Below are 26,324 nucleotides of genomic sequence, written 5' to 3' on the forward strand. Positions count from 1 at the left end.
TTAACATTAAGCATGCTAGCAATGCAATCTATTTGTCATGTAAGCATTGTTCATTAGGGTAGAGACTAAATTGGATGTAAATTGAAAATAATAAGAACTAAATTAACTTTTGCAAAATTGTAAAGGCCAAATTGACCATGATTCCAAAATGTAATTTTAGTAATTTTGTCAAAGAAAAATAGAGATAATTTGGCAAGAGTATATAAACTTCTCAACTCGACTCATGCATGCCTCTAATTTTCTCTCTTGAATAAATTTGAAAATAGAATATACTACTTATACATGAAAAAGTATACTATAAAGGTCAGTTTGATTAGAGGGGTGAAAAAGTGGGTGGATGAAAAAATGAGAGGATAGAAAAGATTTTATTTTTATTTTTTTGTTTAATTGTGAGTAAAAAAATGGAAGGGTGGAAAAAATAAGTTTGGATAAATTTACTTAGATACTCTTGTTAAAAAATGATGCCTAATTAAAACAAAAAGTGACAAACAACCAAAAAAGATTACTGTCACCCAAATTTATTTAAAAATAAAAATAATGTTCTAGAAAAAAATCACGTATAAAACAAAAAAAAAACCCTGTCACAACCATAGCCCGGGGAAAAAAAAAAAAAAAACAAAGAAGAAAAAGGAAGAGGCAACATCTAGTGGGAAAGCAAAAGAAAAAAAAAAATGAACAGAAAAGTCAAACATTTTTCTTCTTAAAAAAAAAAAAAAGCAAACATTTATTATAACTAAAATTGAAAAAAAAAAAAGCAATGTACAAGCCCAGTGCAATTTTACATATGAGCATTTTTGTTATTTAGCTATTAGATTTTCTTTCTTCAATTTTCTCTCTATTTTAAAGAGAAATTTTTTTTGATGAATCCAAGAAGCAAATACCAGATCTCATCATTATTTTTCCCTTTCATCCTTCCAACAAAATGCTCGCCCTCCTTATTTTCTCTCTTTTCTTTTTTCTCTTCTCTTTAAAATCTACTATGCCAGACACACCCTAACTTGTAAGTTACAATAACTCGAAAGTGTTTCTACCAAATTACTTGTTAAGTACAAACGAAAATGTGAATATACAACGTAGATTGTGTTTATTCATAAAAAAAGAGAGAGGGTAGATTGTGTTTAACTTGATGGGTCTAGCCCAGAATTGATGGGATAGCGCATTAAGTGAGCTTGCCTATAAAGTCTCCGAGGTCAGCCTTTAATTTAGAGCGACATGAACATTAGCAGTATGAAACACGCTGAAAATGGCTGAAGAAACATTAAGCCCGCTGGACTGAGATCATTGCATATGGTGCAATATTATAGTAGGCTATCAAATCTCAACCATTGAATTAAAAAAAATTAAAAAAAGTTAAAAAGTTAAAATTAAAAAATAAAATGGTTAAAATTAATGTGAGAGTAAATTGGTATTATTGTACCCGGTCCAAATCCAAGGCAGTTCGGCCATTTGGTGAAGAAAAAGAACCTTAGATTGTCAGAGAGATACTGGCGCAGATAGAGTTACCAAATGCGGTAAAAAATAGAGAAAGAAAATACACATCCTATTTCGAGTATATTCTTACTCGTAAAATAGAAAGAGAAACTACAAGGAGGAACATTTAGTTTGTTTGATGTTATGTGATGCTGTAATGTTTGATTATTGTAGTGGCGTAAATGTATTTTTAGTCTCTATATTTTGACCTGATTTCTATTTTAGTCCCGACATTTTATTTTTACCACTTTTAGTTCCTAAACCAATTAACGCGTGACATTTAAATCCTTACCATCACCCAACTAATAGAAAATGTTGACGTGGCAAACGGAGGGTATTGTTTACACAGTAAATGCTGACATAACGAATAAAATAATAACAATAAATTATATTTATTATTTAATAAATGCCCAATCAGCATAAATAATAATTAAAAAAGACATTTTCATGTTTTTTTCTAAATTCTTTTAAAATAAAATAAGATAACTAAATTAAAAAAAATTTAAACAGAAAATCAAATCCATAGAATGATATGGGTTTAGAGAGAGAAAAAGTGATATGAATATGGGTTTAGAGAGAGAGAGAGAGCGTGATCTGGGACCAAAAAGGAGAGAAGAGAGAATAAACGATTTTGGGTTTAGAGAGAATCGCCTGGGGGCTGACCAAAATTGTAGTAGATGAGGGAATCACCTAGGCTTTGACCAGAAAGGAGAGGAGAGAATAAATGACGATCTGGGTTTAGAGAGAGAGAGAGAGGCTGAGATGTGGCTGACGGTGGTTTGGTTTCTCCCTCGTCGACCAACGACGAGCATGGAAAGGAGAAAACGATGTTTGGTGGAGGCTTCGGTGCTTGGTGGGCAGCATGGATTGGAGAAAACAATGGGCAACATGGCATCTTCCCCCTTGTGTGTGTTGTGAAACTCAAATCCGTGGTGGTGGTTGTGGTTTCCTTCCTCACCATTCATTGCCACCAGCCACCATCAAGGTAGCCTCCTTGATCTCTCCCTCTATCTCTTCTTTTCTTGGACTCACCCACTCGGTGCCTCTTTCTTTGTTCCGTGATGGTGTAGGGGGTTTGGGTTGTTCAATGGTTCAAAATATGTTTGAGTTGTGGTTGAAATTTGATTGTAGGATTTGGTGGTGATGGATCTGGTAGTGGTGGTGCTAGAGATTCGGGTTTGGTGTTGGTGGATATGGGTTAGTGTGGCAGATTGTGGTGGTGGTCATTGGCTTTGACAGTTTAGGTTTTGATTTTTGTGGAAGAACACAGCACCAATTTTTTATTTAATTTACAATTTATTTTTGGTGGAAGAATGTATACAACTTTTGGAATAGAAATTCTTTGAGTACTGTTCTTGTTATATGGGTTTGTGTTCATGTTATATGGGTTTGTGTTCTTGTGTTCTTATGAACTGGGGAAGTTTTTATTCTAATTGTGTGAATTTTTTCTGGATTTGTAATAAAGTTTAACTCTTATTGATCTAAGAATATGATTCATGTTTTGGGGTTGAACCCAGGAACATGAATATGTTCTTCAAAAAAAATAATGAAAGAAATAAATTTTTTTAATTTAATTATCTTATTTTATTTTAAAAGAATTTAGAAAAAAAAATGAAAATGTCTTTTTTAATTATTATTTATGCTGACTGGGCATTTATTAATAATAAATATAATTTATTATTATTATTTTATTCGCCACGTTAGCATTTACTGTGTAAACAATACCTCTGTTTGCCACGTCAGCATTTTCTATTAGTTGGATGACAGTAAGGACTTAAATGTCACTCGTTAATTGGTTTAGGGACTAAAAGTGGTAAAAATAAAATGTAGGGACTAAAATAGAAATCAGGTCAAAATGTATGGACTAAAAGTGCATTTACGCTTATTGTAATTTTTTAATCATGTAATTTGATTATAAAGGGAAATATTAATAGATACTCTTAGGGTAATAGTTAATAATTCATTTAAAGAAAATTTTTGTAGAAAAAGAAAAAAAAAATTAATATTTTGACAGTTTTTTTCATTTTTTAGGAAAGTGATGTCAAAATTTTCTTAAAATGAATTGTTAATTATTGCCAAAGAGCACTCATTAACATGACGCATAACATTATAGTGTTTGGTTTGGCTTCTAATTATCTCTACATTTATTATATTTTTTAGAATGAATTTTAAAAAATGCACATGAGAAATAACTAAAAAAAATTATATTGTTAATAAAAAAATCACAAAATAATTAAACAATTTTTTATTTCAATTTCCTTTATTTTTTCTCCAACTGAACTACTCAAATGCCTAAAAAAAAATAAAACAAATTTCTTTCACTTTCTCACATACCAAACAATTACAATCTACTGTATTCATGAACAAAGAACAACAAAACAACTAAACAAAATTCTCTCACTCTCCCACACTTTCTCACCAACCAAACAAGTTAGATCCACTAATAAATAAAATAACATAAATGAGAAACCAATCCAAAAATGAAATCATAAGTCAAGAGCTCCAGCACTGAAGCCAATGAAGTAGAAGTCGGTGGCGAGATTTACGTTTTTCTTCAACAGAACTACAAAATCCTGGACAGTGAAATTGCTTTTGACTGGTCTTATTATCATTCTAATGCGAGGGACACACTTAACTACAAACCATTATCATCTTGTGGGTTGTACAACTATAATCTTCCAAGTGGAATGCATGTGTAAACTATGCCTCTGTTGTAATCAGCTTCTTTATTATTATTATTATTATTATTATAAGGACACAATTTGAGCCCAAACCCACGAACGAAAGGGAGTGGGCCTAAAAGGCCTTTTACAATAAAATTTGTAGGGAGTGGGCTTGAAATCTAGATCCTAGTGATGTTAGATAACAAAAATGTTAGGCTTTGATCATAATGATACACTCAAGGGACTGTTTACGAGAAAGAATCCTCTCATCGGACACTAGCCGATGATGATTTCTATTATTTCGACTCAAGATAGGATACAATTATGGACAGTGTAGTATACAATGTTTTTTCTCTATGTCCCTCGATCCCCTTTGCTGGAGGTCCCTTCTTCCTTTTATATCCCTTCATTCTTCTCCTCTTCATCCTCCACGTCAGGATTAGATTCGTCAGGATTAGATTGCTGGTTTAGATACTTGTCTCATCCACCACCCCTCCAATCTCTGGTGGCAGGTGTAAGGCCCAATTTTTGATGCTCTAGCATCACTTCTCCATTAATGCGGCAAGGTAAGCAGTTGCTGACCATTCAATGCGGGGGCGGTAGTAGCAGCTTTATTTTAGACATTCCACCGCCTTTTCTCTTATCCTCTACATGTACCACATTTACCCTTTCCTATAGAATTTTATGTAATATTGCCAGTAAATGTTAATCAGCCTTTTACCAACCTCGGCTTTTTTAAGCCGAGGACATAATCCTCCTCAGACTATCTTCTTGGACATACTTATTCAGGCATTACCTCTTTACTATTTTAGTATTTGATTTATGAGTTGACATTCATACATCCTCGGATCATTCAGTGTCCTCGGATTGGGCCTTTAGCCTATAGAATACTCTTGGGCCACCTCACACATATTCCTGAGCCCAATGACCCTACAATGACCCCTTAAGATTCTCCTTTTGTCACCTCGGGAGGGAAGGAGGATCTCGACATCTATTACCGTTAACTTGCGTACACCACGCATTTTCGCTGACAGAGATGATGACTTTTGAACTGCCCAACGCACATTCCTAACGTTTCGGTATGGGAAGCGTCCCTAAATTAAATTTTGACGTCTCTCTATCCCCCACGCTCAACGACGTGACGCGCATCTAATGGTTGAGGATTGTAGTGGGACATAGGCAGGAACTTTCCCGCTTCATAATTCTCATTGATATAAATACTAACAATTCAAAACCTTTTGCACCCACTACAACGCTCCTTCAATGTATCTACTACCCCTTGCGATCTACACGCGCTCTTATATTTACCAAGTATTGGGCCGAGGTGATTTTGTTTTTTAAAGTAAGTTCTCCCAAACTCTCTTTTTCATCATATCTTTTTTTTTTTTTCTTTTTCTTCCTTCTTTCTTTTGTGTTTCTTTATCCTTGGCTCATCTATTTTCTTAGTTCTTCTACCATACCCACACCCTGCTCTCACAAATGGGTAGATTTGCGTCCCTAGTAGATTCAGACGCAAAAATAGAATAATTTAAGGCAAAGTACAGAATTCCACCGGGGGTATCTGTTAAATACTGTTCGGAAAGGGAGTGGTATGAAAAAAGGAAAGCAGGAGAGGTAGTAATCCTGATGATAGCATTCATAGAAGGAGGGATGAAAATCCTAATGGGGACCGTTATCAGGGATTACCTTAGGGCATTTAGATTAGCTCCTACCTAATGCACCCCAAACATGTTTAGGATTCTGGGTTCCATAGATGCCCTAAATGAAAAGATGAACCTTCATTACTTAAAGAAACAAGGTGGATATTACCTAAAATCTAGACACCCAGAGGTTAGGTTAATCCAATGCCTCATTGAATCCAACAAGGGTATGAAAAATGACTTCCTACTCATATCAGGGGATTGGCACGACGACATTCCCTATCTGACAAGGGAGGGGAAACCAGGTGAAGTTCTAGATCTGGTTGAACTATTCATAACCATTCTTTTTAAACCTGAGTTTATGTAAAACATTTACTTATTCTAATCTTGTTTTTCTTCTCAATGATTTGCAGATCCACACGCAGCGAATCGCCATCCTCATCTTGTTGATTTTGCAAGATTAGACAGAATATTGCAAGCCGAAGTGTTTGTGCCCACTGACGGCCAACTCCGAGTAGCTCACTTAATCCTCGGCTTCAATCCTGTATCCAAAGCTTTCCAGGCGCTGAAGTGTGTGATCAGAGCCAAGGACCCACGTTTACATCGTATAAGCGTTGCTGTCGAGGGTTTTTTGCTACCTGAGGGAGCTCCCATTCCTTAAGGCACATTTATCACACATCCCACACAACCCCTACAAGCCATACCAGACGGTATTCCCCTAGTCCCTCTTCCAACTTAACACAAATCTGGCAAAGCAACTTCTTCTCAGCCCAGTATAAAGGAGGAAGAAGAGATTGTTGAAGTATCTGATTCCGAGGACGAGTTCAAGGTTTTCAATCAACCTCATTCTCCTGAAGACCAAGTTGTTGTCCTCGGCACATCTTACTCAATCCTACAAGACACCACCCAACAATCTGATATCATGGGCATGCAATGCAAGCCAAAGCAGAGTCTTAAGGATGTACTAGAAGCTCAAGTGGGGACCCAACAGCTTCCTAAGGTACCTCAAACCAAGGCCAAAGATAAAGATGCCGAGAAAGTCCCTGGATCTAAGCTCCCTCTTCCTCCTCCTCCTCCTACCCAATCTCAACGCACTAACCAAGTTGAGAAAGAGGGATCAGTAGAAAGGGAAAGAAGTGATGGAGGGAGGGAAAGACCCCCTTTCCAAGGAGCTAGAGCCTAAAAAAGGAGGGAAACAGGCTCGCACAATACAAACGAGGGCAAATAGGCATACCGAGCCTCACGTAGCTGTACATCCCCCAATCTGGGCTCCCCAAATGACCATGGATGACCATCCGGTCATTGCCAACGCATCCATCAGGAATTCTAATGAGGGAATAGCCACCTGCGTAGCAAACGCCTTGGAGCATGCTTTACTGTTGCCCGAAGATATAGGTGAGCTCAGAAGAATGAGATATTTGAATGTCTTCATGGCATTGAAGAAGGAACTGGCTATGGTAAGGATCCTATCTCAACTGTGTTTACTTCCATTTTTGTTATATTTGAAAAATTTTAACTGTGCGTTATTACTTTGCTGTCTTCTACATGTAGGCTGTTCAGACTGCTCACAAGGCAAAGGAGATCGTTGCTAGCATGTACAAAGCCTTCAGGGCTGAAGAATTAAGGCACAACAATGCCCAGAGGATCCTTGAGCTAAAGGAGAAGAAATTACAAGAGGTCATGGCCAATTTGAGCAAAACAGACAGTGAAAAATCCAGCTTGGATGCAGCATTAAAAATAGCTGAGAAGCAGGTCGAGGACCAAAGACTGCAGCTTAGACAAGCTAACGAGAACTTTGCTGCAGTAAAAATGCTGATTGAGGATCTTAAGAGAGATTTAAAGGAGTCTGAGAGGACAAAGGAGGAGGCCATCAAAACCAAAGAAGAGGGTACCAAAGCTAAAGAGGAGGCTGAGAAAGGAATAAACTAGGCCAAGTAGAATGGTTATGAGATTGGGTGGCAGAGACCACTGAAAATTCAAAGCCCAAGTCTTAGAGGTATGTAGGCATTACTGCCTCCAAGTGTGGAATGAGGCACTCTCCCAAGCTGGGATTGATGCCTCCTCCACACTTTGGAAGACAAAATGTCTACTTTCCCCCAGCCATCTGGGCCTCTGCTCCACCTAAAACCAAGGATGGCACCGGCATCCAAGAAATAGAAGCTAAACAAGGTGATGTAGCTGAAAGCCCAGCCTCTATTGAGAGTCAGCTTCAAAAGAATGTTGAACCAACAAAAGGGGTGACAGATGAAGGCACACAACTTCCCAGTGACCCCAAGGAGCCTTCCCAGGACAAAAAGAACAATGAAAAAAATGAAAATTGTCTTAGCAACAATTCCCATAACCATAGAGGAAGATCCAAAAGGCAAAGGGACAGCAACTGACTCCTCGGCTCCAATCCAGCCGCCTAAAGACCTTAAAGGCCAGTTGAAGATAAAGTTGAAGCCATGATTGCTCCTCTTCCTTCTAGCTTTTCTTTTTATCTTTATTCAACGTAATTTTGACAATTTACAAGTAAATGTACTTCCAAAGGATTTCAAATCAAAAAAGCAAGTTTATTTTTGTAATGAGTTTAAAGTTTATCCTTCTCATTTTACTTGACGCTTGCTTGCCACAATAGAATAATAGTCTATTTCCTTCCATAAATTAGTTAACAATTCTAAGGAAGCAACCTTACGTGAATTAGGCAATAAAATATGTTCAATACAATTGCAAATACTTTAAGTGATGCTCATGAACTTCTGTCCATTTATCACTATCTTGGGAGTCTTCAAGATTTGCAAGCAGAATGGTTAACTTAGGCCTAGATCCATGTTAAACATCAACAGAGCGAGGATTAAACATAATTAAATTTTAACCAATGCCTCTATAGAATACTAACATACATAAGGTATATGGATAACATGAAGTTGTTAATTTCCCCACAATGGATGATCCGAGGACCAGACATAACCAAGCTTTAGTTTGATACTTAGAAAAATGAACTGAAGTGTTAATTTACCCAAAATAGATGATCCAAGGACTAGACATAACTAAGATTCTGTTCAACACTTAATAAAATATCAATTTGCACAAGGTATGTGGTCCAAGGAGCTAGGCATGACCAAGCTTCAGTTCGATACTTAAAAAAGTGAACTGAAGTGTTAATTTCCCCAAAGTAGATGATTAGAGGACCAGACATAATTAAGCTTTTGTTCAACACTTAATAGAATATTAATTTATACAATGTATGTGGTCCAAGGAGCCAGGCATGACCAAGTTTCAGTTTGATACTTAAAAAAGTGTACTGAAGTGTTAATTTTCCCAAAGTAGGTGATCTGAGGACCGGACATAACTAAGGTTCTGTTCAACACTTACTAAATTTCAATTTATCCAAGATATGTGGTCCGAGGAGCCAGACATGACCAAGCTTTAGTTTGATACTTAAAATAGTGAACTGAAGTGTTAATTTCTCTAAAGTAAGTGATTCGAGGACCAGACATAACTAAGGTTCTGTTCAACACTTAATAAAATATCAACTTATACAAGGTCTATGGTCTGAGGAGCCAAGCATGACCAAGGTTCAGTTTGATACTTAAAAAAGTGAACTGAAGTGTTAATTTCCCCAAAGTAGGTAATCCGAGGATCAGACATAACTAAGATTCTGTTCAACACTTAATAAAATATCAATATATACAAGGTATGTGGTCCGAGGAGCCAGACATGACCAAACTTCAGTTTGTTACTTAAAAAAGTGAACTGAAGTGTTAATTTTTCCAAAGTAGGTAATCCGAGGACCAGACATAACTAAGACTCTGTTCAACACTTAATAAAATATCGATTTATACAAGGTATGTGGTCCGAGGAGCCAAGCATGACCAAATTTCAGTTTGATACTTAAAAAAGTGAACTGAAGTGTTAATTTCCTTAAAGTAAGTGATCTGAGGACCAGACATAACTAAGGTTCTGTTCAACACTTAATAAAATATCAATTTATACAAGGTATGTGGTCCGAGGAGCTAGACATGACCAAACTTCAGTTTGTTACTTAAAAAAGTGAACTGAAGTGTTAATTTTTCCAAAGTAGGTAATCCGAGGACCAGACATAACTAAGACTCTGTTCAACACTTAATAAAATATCGATTTATACAAGGTATGTGGTCCGAGGAGCCAAGTATGACCAAATTTCAGTTTGATACTTAAAAAAGTGAATTGAAGTGTTAATTTCCTTAAAATAGGTGATCTGAGGACCAGATATAACTATGGTTCTGTTCAACACTTAATAAAATATCAAGTTATACAAGGTATGTGGTCCGAGGAGCCAAACATGACCAAGCTTCAGTTTGATATTTAGAAATATGATAATCAAGTCAACACAATGTGAATTGAAATGACACAAATGCCCTTCATTAATAATAATACATTCGTAGGTTGTTTACATTCTAGGGATGCCGCATAACTTGTTCATCAAGATCTTCAAGATTATAAGCCCCTATGACCGCAACCGAGGTAATATGATAAGATCCTTCCCAATTAGGCCCCACCTTTCCCCATGTTGGGTTCTTTGCGGTACCTAAAACTTTCTTTAATACCAAATCTCCAGGTGCAAGTGGTCGTAGCCTCACATGGGAATCATACCCATTCTTAAGTTTGTGTTGATAGTAAGCTAGTTGAACCATGACATTCTCCCGCTTTTCCTCAACTAAGTCTAGGCTTTTTTTCAGTAAATTGTCATTACTGCTTGGGGTGAAAGAGCTTGTTTTTAGTGTTGGAAACCCAATTTCCAGAGGTATTATAGCCTCGGCTCCATAAGTCATAGAGAATGGTGTCTCTCCAGTAGACCTTCGAGGTGTAGTTTGATACGTCCACAAGACATGTGGCAATTCTTCTACCCATCTTCCCTTAGCATCATCTAGCCTTTTCTTGAGCCCATTGACTATCACTTTATTGACAGCTTTGGCTTGTCCATTCCCTTGAGGATAAGCTGGACTTGAATACTTCTTCATGATGCCTAGATCACAACAATATTTCCTAAAGGCCTTACTATCAAACTGTAGGTCATTATCTGAAATAAGAGTATAAGGGATTCCAAACCTGGTGACAATGTTTTTCCAAACAAACTCCCTCACCTCCGTATCTCTAATATTTGACAATGGCTCAACTTCAACCCATTTAGTGAAATAATCTGTTCCAACGAGCAACCACCTCCTATTTCCTACTGCTTTTAGGAAAGGCCCTACAATGTCCAAGCCCCATTGAGCAAAAGGCCAAGGACTAGACAGAGGATTAAGGACACCCCCTGGTTGATGGATGTGAGGAACAAATATTTGACATTGGTCACATTTCTTTATGTAATCTTGTGCCTTTCTCTGCATATTGGGCCACCAATACCCTTGTGTGATAGTTCTATGAGATAAAGACCTTTCTCATGTGTGACTTCCGCAAATTCCTTCATGTAATTCTTCCAAAAATAATTCTGTTACTTCTGAGCGTATACATAGCAAATATGGTCCTAAAAAAGAGTGTTTATACAATTTTTGATCCTCGGACAACCAGAACCGAGGTGCTTTCCTGCGTACTTTATCTGCTTTGGACCTTTCTTTAGGCAAGACATCATCCTTAAGGAAGGACACTATAGGATCCATCCAACTAGGCCCCAACCCAATTTAATGAATTCGGATGGTATTACCATTCGCTCCAGTAGGCTTTCACAGATCTTCAACAAGGATGACCCGAGATAGGCCTTGCGCCGAGGAAGTTGCAAGTGTGGCCAAAGAGTAGGCATGGGTATTCCCACTCCTGGATACATGCAATAAGGAAAAAGACTCACACTTGGGTTGTATGTATTTGACCTGGGCAAGGTAACTTTGCATTCTTGGATCTCTAGCTTCCAACTTCCCTTCCACTTGGCCTACCACCAATTGTGAATCCAAGAACATTTGTACCATTTTTTCACCCATTTTCTAAACCATGTCCATCCCTACCAATAAAGCTTCATATTCTGCCTCATTGTTGGTGGTCGAGAACCCCAACCTTAAGGATTTCTCAAAAGTAATTCCCTCAGGGGACACCAGAACTAGCCCCACACCAGATCCTCTTTGATTCGCTACTCAGTCTAGATATACTTTCCATAACGAAGGTTTATTGCGCGAGATCATGTCAACTGATTTTTCATCCATGCCCCCTTAACATTCTTTTCTAATGAGGGTTCAGCAAATTCTGCTACTAGATCAGCAATGACTTATCCTTTAACAGAGGTGCAAGGCATATACTTGATATCAAAAGCCCCCTAAGATGGTACCCCACTTGGCAATCCTTCTTGTGTAATCAGCACTTCGAAGTACAGAATTAAGAGGGAGTTGAGTCAAAATAATAACTGTATGAGATTGGAAGTAATGGGGAAGCCTACGGGTAGCGTGCACCACTGATAGGATTGCTTTCTCCAACGGTAAATAATGCACCTTGGCCTCATGCAGAGACTTGCTCATATAATAAACTAGCCTCTGTACATTATTATCATCTCGTATAAGAACCAAACTAACAACATGATTAGCCACCGCAATATATGCGAACAAAATTTCATCAACTTCTGGCCGAGACATAATGGGTGGTCATGAAAGATATTCCTTAAGCTGTTGAAAAGTCAAAGCACACTCCTTGGTTCATTCAAATCCCTTCCATTTATTCAACAACGGAAAGAAAGGCCTGCACCTATCTGCGGATCGAGAAATAAACCGGTTGAAGGCAGTAGTCATTCCTGTCAGCCTCTGAACTTCTTTGGGATTCTGAGGTGGGTGTAAGTTATTAATGGCCTTGACCTGAGCCAGATTAATTTCGATTCCTCGGTGAGTTACCATGTAACATAGAAATTTACCTGACCTTACACCAAAAGAACATTTAGAGGGATTAAGTCGCAACTTGTACCTTCTCAGCGTTTGAAAAGTGTCACTCAAGTCCTCCATATGCATGGAAACCGCTTTAATTTTCACCACCATGTCGTCCACATATACTTCGATAGTCTTTCCCAGTTGTGGCTCAAACATCCTAGTCATCATCCTTTGATAGGTAGCCCCTACATTCTTCAAACCGAAAGGCATTACCTTATAATGGTAATTTCCCGTAGGAGTGATAAACGCAGGTTTCTCCTGGTCCTCCAAAGCTAAAGGTATGTGGTGATAACCTTGAAAAGCATCCAAAAAACTCATCCAAGGATGCTCAACAGTAGCATCTACCAACTAATCTATTCGAGGTATTGGGAAAGAATCTTTAGGAAAAGCCTTGTTCAAATCTGTGAAGTCCACGCATACTCTCCACTTCCCATTCTTCTTTTTCACTACCACTGTGTGAACCAGCCATTTAGGATAAAATACCTTTTTAAGCTTGAGAACCTCTTCCTTGACAGCCTCAGAATGCTTTTTAGAGGAATGCCGAGGTGGTTGCCTCCTCGGCATCACAGCTGGATTGACATTCAGATGATTACAAATGAAACTCGAGTCAACCTCGGGGGCCTCATAAGCATTCCATGTGAATACATCTTCTTCAAAAACATAATCAGCTCTGCTTTCTCTTCAGGTGGCAGCTGAACTCCCACCTGAAAGAATTTCTTAGGGTTGTCATCTATAAGAACCTTCTCTAATTCCTCACAGACAGGTTCTTCTACTGATGGTCCCTCGAGCGTGGTCAGAGACATTGATTGCTATGGCCTTCCCTCAGCCGCAGCCGAGGACTCTGGCCCAGACTGATGCAGAATTGCAGTCGCCATGCATTGTCTAGCCACAGATTGGCTTCCCAGCAGCTTTTCAATCTGATCCTTAGATGGAAATTTGACTTTGACATGTAGAGTTGAGGACACGACACCCAGAGCATGCAACCAAGGTCTTGCTACAATGGCTGTGTAGGGAGAATAGGCATCATCACAATGAAATCCATGTTTACCACTTCTGGCCTGATTGCATAGGCAATCTAATTTGCCCTTTTAGTATGATAGCCTTCCCCTTAAAGCTTATTAATGGCAAATCATAAGCCACTAGATCTTCAAGCCTTAATTTTAGCCCTTTGAACAAGTCAGGGTACATGATATCTACACCACTGCCCTGATCAACCATCACCCTTCTCACATCGTAGCCCCATATCCTCAACGTAACCACCAAAGCATCATCATGTGGTTGGATAGTCCCGATCTTGTCCTCTTTTGAGAAACCTAAGAATGGTAGGATACTCCCTTTAATCCTCTTCGGCTCATGGCTAGAATGCTCGGCTAGCGTCTAAGCCATAGACATCGCCCTGGAGGGATGAGAGCTAGTTCTTCCAGGTGCAGCAAAAATAACATTGATCATACCTAAAGGAGGCCTTGATGAAGTGTTGCCCTGATTTACCGCCCCCGAGTGGTTCCCTTGCCCATTTGGCCGATATAAGAATTGCTTTAACCTTCCCTTATTAACCAACTGCTCCAGATGGTTCCACAGAGTCCGACGGTCCTCGGTGGTATGACCCCTCTCCTGGTGACACTGGCACTGAAGGTTCTGATTGCGCCTTATAGGGTCCTCCGCCATCTTATTGGGCCATTTGAAGTATGGTTCATTCCTTATTTTCTCCAAAAGTTGGTGCACTGGTTCTTTAAAGACGGTATTAACCACCTGAGAAGTGGTAGGACCAGTTTGCCCCGCAAAATCTCTTCGGGGCCTGCTGCTGTTGTTGTATTTGTTCGACCTAAAATCTCTCCTCTCATGAGGGATAACCTTCGCCTTTCCCTTCCCTTATTGTTGATCTTCCTCAACCCTTTTGTATTCATCAATGCGATCCATGAGCTGACATACACTTCTTATAGGCTTTTTGGTCAAAGATTTCCTCAAGTCGTGCTCTGTAGGTAGGTCGACCTTGAAGGTCCTTATCGCCACATCATTGAAGTCCCCATCAATCTCATTGAACATCTCCTAGTATCTGTCTAAGTATGTCTTCAAGGTTTCTCCTTCTCTTATGGCCATGGATAATAAGAAATCCAAGGGCCGAGGAACTCTACTGCATGTAATGAAACGAGAACCAAATGCCCTAGTAAGTTCCCCGAAAGAATTAATAGAACCTGCCTTCAAGCCATCAAACCACCTCATCGCCACAGGTCCTAGGCTGGAGGGGAAGACTTTGCACACCAAAGTTTCATTCTTAGAATGCACCACCATCCTCTGATTGAAATGACTCACATGCTCCACAGGATTTATTCGACCATTGTAAATGGTGAAAGCTGGCTGTGTGAAGCGTCGAGGAAGCTTCCCTTCTTCCACCCTGCGTGTGAAGAATGACTTGGAGATTTGATGTAATGCCCTACCCATAGCATCATTCCCCAAGCCCCTAGTAAAGGAATTTTTACCCTTACGCCCATGCATATTGTCTTCCTCATAGGAGAAAGATTCATCCGGGGGAGTTCTTGACCTTGGCCTATAACTACCATCCCTAGAGCCTTCAGAAGAAGGATCTGAAAAGGAGGGAGTTTGCCTTCGTCTTTCGCGGCGTAACTTCTTCTTTAAGTGGTCAATCTCCTTCTGCATGGCTTTAGTACTTTCCTCGTGGGGAAGTCTACTTTCACTTCGTGAACGACTCTTACTAGTGTGCATTGTATACACACTACCTTCTCAGTCCCTATCCTTCTTAGAATGTAAGGAGTGATCCTCACGTTGGGACCCCAAAGACTCTGCACGATGTGGACCTGAGCCAACCATAATGCTATACCTCCTAGAATACAAGATTTCCCATAGACGGTGCCAATTGTAAGGACATAATTTGAGCCCGAACCCACAGATGAAAGGGGGTGGGCCTGAAAGGCCTTTTACAGTATAATTTGTAGAGAGTGGGCTTGAAATCTAGATTCTAGTGACGCTAGATAATAAAAATGTTGGGCTTTGATCACAATGATACACTCAAGGAACTGTTTACAAGAAAGAATCCTTTCCTCGGACACCAGCCGAGGATGATTTCTATTATTTCGACTCAAGATAGGATATAGTTATGGACAGTGTAATATATAGTGTTTTTTCTCTATTTCCCTCAATTCCCTTTGCTGAAGGTCCCTTCTTCCTTTTATATGCCCTCCTTCTTCTCATTTTCATCCTCCACGTCAGGATTAGATTGCTGGTTTAGATACTTGTCCCATCCACCACCCATCCAGTCTCTGGTGGCAGGCGTAAGGCCCAATTTTTGATGCTCAGGCATCACTTCCCCATTAATGCGGCCAAGTAAGCAGTTGTTGAACATTCAATGCGGGGGCGGTGGTAGCAACTTTATTTTAGACATTCCACCGCCCTTTCTCCTATCCTCTACACGTACCACATTTACCCTTTCCTATAAAATTTTATGTAATATTGCCTGTAAATGTTAATCAGCCTTTTCCCAACCTCGGCTTAAATAGCCGAGAACATTATCCTCCTTGGACCATCTTTTTGGACATACTTGTTTAGGTATTACCTTTTTACTATTTTAGTATTTGCTTTATGAGTTGACATTCATACATCCTTGGATCATTCAGTGTCCTCGGATTAGGCCTTTAGCCCAAAGAATACTCTTGAGCCACCCCACACATATTCCTGAGCCCAATGACCCTACAATTATTATGGTGAAAAAGAGTTTGAATTAAAAAAAAAAAAAAAAACTAAGGAACACAAAGTCTAAGTTATGCTACATCCTAAGCATCAGCTAATAACTGGTACAAAATGCAGGAAGGGGGTTGCAAATACAAAGCAAAATTATCACTACTAGAATATCATTCTTTGGCCAAAAGACCCGCGTAATGATTCCCTTCCGAGTAGGTATGTTGTATTCAACTTCTTTAGTGTTTCCCCAGCAACAACATTAATTAGAGCAATTTCAGTTATTAGATAGAAGATCTTTCATGTTAAAAGAAAACAACAACAATGATATGTATAAACTATTGCTTTGTTGTAAACTATAGCATAATTAAGGTTGGCCATTAATGATGCCAAAAAATCGTCAGTTGAATTTTTTGTTAGTACAGATGGACAAAGTCAAGTCAGTGGCTATGGAATCATGTAAAAAGGAATAAGTAGGGAATACATTGGTATAGTGTGAACCAAGGAGCCTCTGACGAGCTGGTCAGTAAGATCAAAGCTCAATTATATAGAGAAGTCGCTATTTGGCTAGAGAGTTGTTGTACATATGTTGTGTAAGTAGGCTTGGAATACAGCGGTGTGGTGTGTGATAAGGAGCCTCTAAGGAGCTGGTCAGTAAGATCAAAACTCAATTATACAAAGAAATCACCATTTGACTAGAGAGTTGTTGTACATATGTTGCGTAAGTGTTGCCTGCCTTTGCTATGATTCTTTGTGCCTTTTTATAGGTGTTTGCTCCTCATAATGGGAGTAAATGTCTCTCTTTATGATTATGGATCCATTGGTAATGAATGCAGAGGCATTATAGATTTAATGGTCTTTTGCTTGTTGATTCGTCATTAATACTTTTATATATACTTGTAATACACACACACACACACACACACACACACACACACACACACACACTAAATTAACTTATTTGGACCACCCTAATAAAAATATTAACCACCCTAACTTGAAAATTATAACCATCGCATACCCTTGGTGCGATGGTTACTCCACAAGTATAAGTGCTTGTGGGGTGTATGGTGTAGGGTGGGGGGGCAAGGGCCGGGGTTCAAGTCTCTAGAAGGGAGCTTCATACACATATACGTTTAGATTATGCTAGAGTAGAATTCTATCTTGTATCAATAAAAAAAAATTATAAGAATTTCAATTTAATAAAAACAAGAGTGGTGCTACATTAACAATATTTTTACAATAATTTCATTATGAACCTTATGTAATAAGAAGAAAGCAGTTACTAATTCTAATTTTGGCTTAATATTGACATCAATTTTTAACCCACTAATGACAAATCATTGCATAAGATTTGTTTTAACCTTATTGTATATGTGACATTACTCCAAAAATAATTTTGTCCGCACAAACATAATTCATGGCCCCTTAAACCCAAAAGAACCCTTAAGTTAAAAATAAAAGTCCATATAACAACAAAAATAACCCAAAAATAAAGACTATACCAAACAAAAACAAGTTAACAAATTATCAACAAAAAATCTATTCAAAAAGAAAAATAAAAATAGTCATTCAATTTTTTAACTCTTTCAACCTATTACATAAAAATAATTTCTAATTTCATTTTTACTTGAAAAAAGGACTCAGAAAAATATAGTAGTTCATGAGTTTTCCTTGGCAGTATGGCAATTATGCTCCTTTTGGCTTTGCAGTCATAATAATTTTGCTCCCCTTAGCGGCTTAGCACATAATTTTAGCAAATATCATCAATTTTTCTTTCACTTTTCTATTATCATTTCAATCTTTTACTTTGTCACTCTCATCTCAGCATTCTCAATTTTCACTTTATCTAACTTCAATCAATTTTTTCTTATTCTCTTTATTAGTAGAAAAAAGTTGTAATACTTCATGTTTTTTTGTGTTTTTTTTTTTTTTGGTAATGTTGAAATATTCAAATTCTCTCAATGACCACCTTAACAAATATTCTTGGAGCTTCCACTGGCTGGCTTAATGGATGATGACGTCTTTCTCTTCTGTTACTATACGATGGACACGGGGGTATTTTTTCTCCTCTTCAACCATGATGCTATTCTTCTCTTTCGTTGACACCAGTGTCACTGCAACCTTCATACACCTTTCTTTACATTATTTGTCGACCAACTGCTTTCACAAAATGTGGGCAATGAGCCGATGACCTAGCATGCATTAATTTTTGTCACCGTAATTCCAATTATTTATCTTATCTGTTTTAATTTTTTGGCAATTGTCCCTCTAATTTAAACTCCTTTTAGTCCATTTAATAATATTACTAGATATTCATTTAAAATTAGTTGCAATCCATTTGAAAGTAATCCAAGTTTTCTTACCAAAAATTATTATTAAATAAAAAATAGATCAGTAAAGACTTCTTTCATGTAGTGAAAAATTGACTAGTCATTTTTTATATGTTTCCACAGTAGCGAAGCCACGTTAAGCTCAGGGTGTTCCTAAGAACAACCTGGAACTGAAAAAAAAATAATAATAATTAAAAAAATTTATTTGTTTCACCTTTAAAAAAAAAAAGAAACTTAGGAACACCCTCAAGAAAAATTAAGAACACCCTCAAATAATAAAAAAAATTTTGTTCTACTTTCAAAAAAAAAAAAAAAAAACCCCAAAAAAAATTTTGAACTAAAAACTAAAAAAAAAAAAATTGTAACAGAGCAAGTCCACAAAAAAGCCCAACAATATTATTGGCACTTTAAAAGGCCATAAAAAGAATTTATGGATCTAATCTATAAACGAAAATTTAGCACAACAACATAAATCACAAAATAGTAAAGCTAAAGAAACTTTAACCCAATCAACCAAATTTTATCAAAAACAAATAGCCCGGCCTTTCAAAATTTTAAAACAAAAATAATCTATCATTCCATCAAAGATTAAAAAAAAAAAAAACCACAAACAAACAAATAAAACCCTAAGCCTAACCAAGAGACTCAGCAGCTGATGGTTGGAGTAAAGCAGTGAAGAGAGAGGCAGCAGCCCAAACTCACTAGATCTGGTATATCTCTCTCTCTCTCATGAGCAAGTGAGCAACGAGCACCAAAACAAAAAAAAAAAAAAAACCCTTAAACTGTCCAATACAAAAAACACACAGAGAGAGAGAGAGAGTTCTTTCTCTTTTTAAGAGACTTGAACAATGACTTAAAGAAGATAGTAGAAGTGTGTAATGGTGGCTGATATCCTCCCACGTGTTGTGCTATTTTGTCTTTTTTTTTTTTTTGGGTCTTTTTGTGCTTATATGAATAGCAGTTTTTTTAATGGTAAATAGTTATGTTTGTCTGTTAGTGCCTTTTTTTAAAGTAAAAATTGAGTTTTTTAAAACTTTGAAATTAATTGGGAGTTGAGATATAATAAAGTTACTGAATTGTGGTGTTGTGTCGTGTACATAGTGCAACAATAATTCTTTTTTCCTCTGTATGTGCATTTATTTCTCTGTTCAATCTTGTTGACGGTTTATTAAGAATTTATTTGAAAATATCTTATTTAGCTGAAATTGAAAATTTTTTATTGGGGACATGAGGCTTGTTTGTTGAGTGGGGTGGGGTGGATGGGCACATGAAGCTGGGTGAGATATTTGAATTGGGGGAAGTAAATGTACATGGGATGTGTGCTAGTGCAACTAATAAACAATAATTTAATTAACCAATATATTATAAAAGACAAACAAATTAAATTATGTTAGACTAAACAATAATTAATAATTTTATAATTAATACAATAACAATATAACAAATTATTAGATTGTGTAATTTATATTTCTTAAGAAATACTCTGAGAAAAATTCCTAGAGCTGCCACTGTGTTTCCATAATAACTCAATTTTTATTACTTCTTTGAAATATATAAAAAATAAATAAATTTATTACGTTAAAGTGTAAGGGCATGTTTGGTACTTCAACTTAAACACATGTTTTTAGTTTTTAAATAACATTACATGTATTTTCATACACTTTTTTATTCACACGTATTTTTAAAAAAAACTGAAAACTGTTCTTTTAACATACGTATCAAACGGGCCCTAAACATCCCATTTTCATTTTCTTCAACTTTTTTAGCTTTTGTAGTGGCACTAGGGATAATATAGTAATCTGGTGTAAGTGAAGATCCTGTAGACAACCCGAAACCCTAAAATCCATATCAAAACAGTTATAGTGCAATTAAGGACAAATTGATCCTTCTTGTGTGTGTGAGTCAAACAATGCTAGAATCATTATTCAATAACTGCTTGAATCTAATTGGTCAATCCGTGATCTTACTATATTGACATGCTTGCATAGTTTTATCCTACGTTAATAATTTTTTTTTTTTTTGTGACATGAATAATTACTTGCTTCAATATAAAAGTTATTAAATAGATGATTTAATTTAGATACGATGATGATTGGAGATTGGCAATATAGTTTTTATAATGAAATGGTACACTCTTCTATATTGATGATCGTATACATGTGGCTTCATAGCAAGAGATTAAACTGAAATCATACATTTCTTCCTAACCATTATTTGAATAAAGAGTTTTCGCTTACATTAAAATTGAAATTAAAATATTTGGGGTTCAATTACTGTCTACACTAAAATTAAGAATGTGCAAGTTTTGCCACAAATTCATCTATATTCTTATCTGAACTTCCACCTTTATCCATTGCCTCTTTAGCCAATTTTTTCCATTTCAATGAATTCCTCTTCATCTCTTTCCATCTCTTTCCCTCAATTACTTCCCTTATGCATAGCTCTATTTCTTCTTTGGTAGCAATGCCTTTTTCATTCAATTTAATCCTAACCCCTACCTTCCACACATCCACAATAAACTTTGCATTCGTTGGTTGATCTGTCCATTGTGGCATTGCAACCATTGGCACTCCCAAACTTAATGCCTCAAGCGTCGAATTCCATCCACAATGAGTCATGAAACACCCGATTGCCTTGTGATCTAATACTTCTAGTTGAGGGCACCAACTCACAACTAATCCCTTCTCTGTTGTTTCATGTAAAAACTTTTTGGGAAGTTTTTTTACTTCAGATTCTCTAACTACCCATAAGAAGTTACAATTGCTATTCTTTAGTCCCCATGTTATCTCCTCCATCTGTTTTTCTCCTAGGGCTGCCAAGCTTCCAAATGATGTATAAACCACAGAGCCAACTTCTTTTGTGTTTAGCCACTTCATGCAGGTGTCCATATTAGGCTTGAACAAGTTGAGACCATACTCTTTGTCATCCTCCAATTGCTTGTCTAAATATATTGATGGAATAGTTGGTCCAATTGTTTTGATAGGCCAGTGGCTTGCCATCCAATTTACTACCTAAAAGAATTTGGAAAGTAGAAGCATGTGTGTGTAAAAGAACCAAGAAAAAACAAAAAAGATAAAGAAGAATGATCAAAATGTAATATAAATTTTTCGATATAGGTAAAGGAAATGTATGAGTTGTTTTCTATAACATTTGCTTTAACTCAAATATACTTCCTTCTATTTTCTTTTTAAGGATACTTTCTCTTTTTATTTTAATGGAATGCATGCAATTTTGGCATTAATTAAAAAATTCATGCATAATAAAAAAGTGTGAATATAATAATAATTTTCTGAGTTTCAAGTATTAGATTCAAAATAATTCTAATACTAACTGTAATGCAAGTAAAGTAACCCTAGAATTAATATAAGTTTTTGTCTTCTATACATACTCTCAATGAAGTCATTGTAACACATAATTCAAAAAAAAAATGTAGTCATTTATCAAACCATAATTATTTTTGCTGTTTAGCAAACCATAATTTTTTTTTTTCTAATATTAATGGAAGTCGTTTTTATAGGATGATAAATGACTTGATTTGACATTAAAGGGTTAAACACAAAGAGCTTTAATAAAACATGCATATTGTTCTACAGAATTAAGTATTAAAATTTTATGATAATTTAACTAGGACAAAGATTTCTTTAAAAAAAAAAAAAAAAATCTTGGAAAAATCCCTCTAAGAGGAAAGAAACATTATTACTATTTCTTAATATAATCCACAGAGTAAGAGTTGATCGATATATATATATATATATGGAATAAGATTTTAGTGCATGTCCTAGACATCTATTTTATATCATATAACTATCATCTATTCATGGACTATTAAACCTACCTCATCTTCCAAATTGTCGAAAGTGTTGCACAAGAGCCAATTCACATCCTGTAAATTTGAGAACTGATTCACCACAAGCTTTAACACATCTGGGTACAGCCCCGTATCATGAAGAAACGAAGGCATATCATTGATCCCTAGTGACGGCATCGACGGTAACGATATCGAAGACCCTTCTTCTAAGGGCATCTGAATTGCTCCTTGATATGCATGATAATAGATGGCATTAACCATGCATGGCTGAGTGAAAAATGGAGCTCCATCTAGGCCATGTTGTCGAGCTACGTCCAAAGCCCATGTCAGAAATGAGTCATACACAACAAATTTTGGTGGGTATTTGGAGCTATTTTGTCTCTCAATGAGCTTTGCTAAGCTCTGTGAGACTTTCGACTTGAAACGCTCGAGTGTTTGATAAGTGGTTTCCACAGTTTGGACCTCTTCAGAGCCATCAGAGATGGTCTCAAAGTTGATAGAGCTGCTGGCATTGGCTTGAATGGAATTTCTAACAGAGGTTGTAGTAATTAATGTGACTCTAAGACCCTTTGAGGCTAGGCGCTTTGAGAATTGGAGCATTGGGTTTATGTGACCTTGTACGGGGTAAGGAAGTAGTAGGATATGAGTTTCACTCTCCATTTTCTTCTAATGCTCTCTTTCTCTGCTCTCAAGAATTTGGAGGATGAATAAGAAAAATTCTTTGATTATATAAGAGACGAAGTGTCGTAATACATATTTGTTTCTTATGAGGAATTACGCATTCAATGTCGTCATTGTTCTACTTGGGAGAGTTTACGTGATGATTACGTTAACGGCGTATTTCTTTAACACGGCATATTATTTTCTGTGCAATACAAAGCCATGTGAAACAGGTCTCCATTGTCCATTGAACGTGGCTCCCTTGTCGCATTTGCCATCTTAGGCCGCACATTTATTTATATAAAGGCTATTCAATTTTACACATTATTTATCTTAAAAAAAAAAAAATTACACATTATGAAATTTGTAAGGACTAGATTTTGCACTCCAATCCCACTTAGAATAGTAGTGCCTTGCACTTAGCCCAAACTCAAACAATAGAATTGTTTTGCATAGAGGTGGGAAGACAATTATGGTATAGTTGCAAGTTAAGCCTAAGGCCAGTGAAGTGGTTCTTAGATAAGGAAGAACAAACCAAATAGTTATTGATAGAAAAACGTTCTCCTTGGTCGATTTCAAAGAAGAGTTCTTATAAATGTCTTACTTTGGTTTTTATCAAGCTATGCACTATTCACTTTACTATTTCTTTCTCTTTCTTTCTCCAAAAAAAATCCCCATTTGCTATAGAGCTTCATTCCTCTTATATATCCTCATTTTTGACATCCTAGCCTTTTACCTGTATTCCCCATAGCTCCCTTCTGGATACTTGCCCCATTAGAGTTCTGCTGAAGTGGTAAAAGGGGTTACTAGTTGTGAAAACACTGTTTAGGAGCCATTTTCTAATTAATGCAGCTAATAAGATTGTTACAGAACATTCAATGCAGAGGTGGAAGGTATACCCTTTCAGGAAGCTTCCTCCCACCGTACTGATCCTCTTCTACAACTTCGTTCCTCCTAGTTAGACGCTCATAAGATACTAAGTCTCTCCCCCATCCTTTTATCGGGTAGACCAACTCCTCGGGTCAGATATGCTTTTATAAATAATTTGGTGCATGACATCCTGTCTCTTTTTTTTTGGGTCCTCGGACACCCCAATAAATCAATATTGTAATTCATATAAATCTTTTTTCTAATTGAGTTTCTATTCTATATTTAAACTTTCAATTATACAATATTGTTATATCATATTTTCTTCAATTAATAAAATAAATAGATTAATATACAAACACAATCATAATAATTATTTATTAATAATAATTAATAATTACCATAATTATATTAATAAGTATCATAATAAATAGCTATTAATTTTTTTTTGAGAATATTAAATAACAATTACTTAGTATGGTAAATATTTATTAATAATGTTATTATTAATATCTACAAAATAAAATTATAATAAGTACATATTAATAATTATCAAATTTTATATTTAGCATTTCTTACACAAACACAATCTAAATAAATGTTTATTAATAATTTTTGTAATTATGTTTCTATTCTATATTTAAACCCTAAATATCACCACGTTTTTAGCGTGATGGTCACTTCTTGTAGGGTAGGGTTTAAGAGTCGGAGTTCAAGTTTTTAGGAAGGAGTTTCACACATATAAACATTTTGATTAGGCTAAAATATGATTTCTATCACATAAAATAACCCTCAATTTAGAATAAAATCCTATATTATGGGTTAGAATATGTATAAATAATTGATAGATCCAAAATCCCCAGGTTCAAGAAGAGCTAGACTAAGATTTTTTTTTCTTTTATCACATAGAGAAATGGAGAATTTTTTTCTGTATTTTTTCTTTTTTTAATATATATATATATGTGTGTGTGTGTGTATCAGTTTGTGAAATTCTTTTGTCACTTGCTATATATTTTAGCGAGAGGAGAATGTTAGGAAAATTATAGATAAATAATAATAAATATTAACAAGAAAAGAGGAGTACAACCAAATAATAACACATAAATTTAAGTGAAAAACCTTTTTTTCATAGAGGAAAAAATCACAGGACAAACTCTAAATTATTTTACTTTATAAAATAACGATTACAATACTCAAGCCAAACGTAAGTTCACATTTTTACTTTTTTCACTCTTTTTCTCACCAGGTATACCTCTCTCTCTCTCTTTCTCAGCTCTTCAAAGACTGCTGCCTGCACACTATCCTCTTACTCTTTGGGATTTCACAGCCAATGGCCGAATGGCCTCTCTTTATCTCTTCTTCAGCTTTTCTTTCTTTTCTTCATTTACACCTATCTCCTCTTCCAACTTGTTGAAAGTGTCGCACAAGAGCCAATTCGCATCCTGGAATTTTGAGAATCGATCAACAAGCTTTACCATGGCTGCATATAAGCCTGTATCATGAACAAACGAAGGCAGATCATTGCTCCCTAGCTAGAGATGGCATCGAGGGCAATGATATTGAATACCTTTCTTCTAAGGAAATTTGAATTGCTCCTTGATGTGCATGATAATAGATAGCATTAACCAAAAACGACAAATTGAAAAATAGAGCTCCATCCAAGCTAAGTTGTCGAGCTTAGTTTAAAGCCCATGGCATAATTTTGGAGGGTATTTGGAGCTATTAAATCTCTCAATGATCGCTTTGCCAATTTTTGTGAGACTTTTGACTTGAAACTCTTGAATTTTTCGTCTATGGTTTCCAAATTTTTGACTTCCACGGAGCCATCAGAGATGGTCTCAAATTTGTATAGACTTTTTTAATACTACTGCTAGCTAGCGATAAATGTTACTCTAGGACCCTTTGAGGCTAGGCGCTTGGAGAATTGTAGCATTAGGTTTATGTGACCTTGTGCGGGATAAGGAATCACCAGGATATGAATTTTCTACTCCATTTTCTTCTAATGCTCAACACTCTCAAGAAGTTGGATTGGAGAAGAGAAGTGATTAACAATCAAGAACTAAAATGTCGTAGTGCATAATAATTTCTTTTTAGGAAAGTAGGCATTCAATTTGTCAGGTAATATCTTTGGAATGTGCTAGATTCATCTATTCATTAAAAGTGAGATTCATCTATTCAAAATTTTAGTGATGGGTAAAGTAGATTCATCTATTCATTAAAAGTGCTAGATTCATCCATGCAAGGTAATTAATATCTTCCTAATGTTTTCTCTCTATTTTATGGGAAATTATAATTTCTTTAGAATGTTATTATTTAAATAATATTTTCAA

General features: G+C 36.3%; 1 protein-coding gene across 1 annotated transcript; it reads right to left on the reverse strand.

Moving 5' to 3' along the window:
* Positions 1-20,756: 20,756 nt before the first annotated feature.
* On the reverse strand, positions 20,757-23,152 carry LOC142631809 (mogroside I-E synthase-like). The gene is made up of 2 exons (XM_075806130.1): positions 22,491-23,152; positions 20,757-21,666 (listed from the first exon to the last, which is right to left on the reverse strand). The coding sequence occupies exons 1-2, from the start codon at positions 23,125-23,127 to the stop codon at positions 20,948-20,950; spliced, it is 1,356 nt and encodes a 451-aa protein (XP_075662245.1). The 5' UTR covers positions 23,128-23,152; the 3' UTR covers positions 20,757-20,947.
* Positions 23,153-26,324: the final 3,172 nt, after the last annotated feature.

Source organism: Castanea sativa, chromosome 4 (assembly GCF_040712315.1).
Source record: "Castanea sativa cultivar Marrone di Chiusa Pesio chromosome 4, ASM4071231v1".
Classification (NCBI taxonomy): domain Eukaryota; kingdom Viridiplantae; phylum Streptophyta; class Magnoliopsida; order Fagales; family Fagaceae; genus Castanea; species Castanea sativa.

Coding starts and splice junctions, on each gene's coding strand:
- LOC142631809 (XM_075806130.1), bottom strand. CDS start 23,127: ATGGAGAGTGAAACTCATATCCTACTACTTCCTTACCCCGTACAAGGT. Junction 21,667..22,490: donor CAATTTGGAAGATGAGGTAG/GTTTAATAGTCC, acceptor TCTTTTAGGTAG/TAAATTGGATGGCAAGCCAC.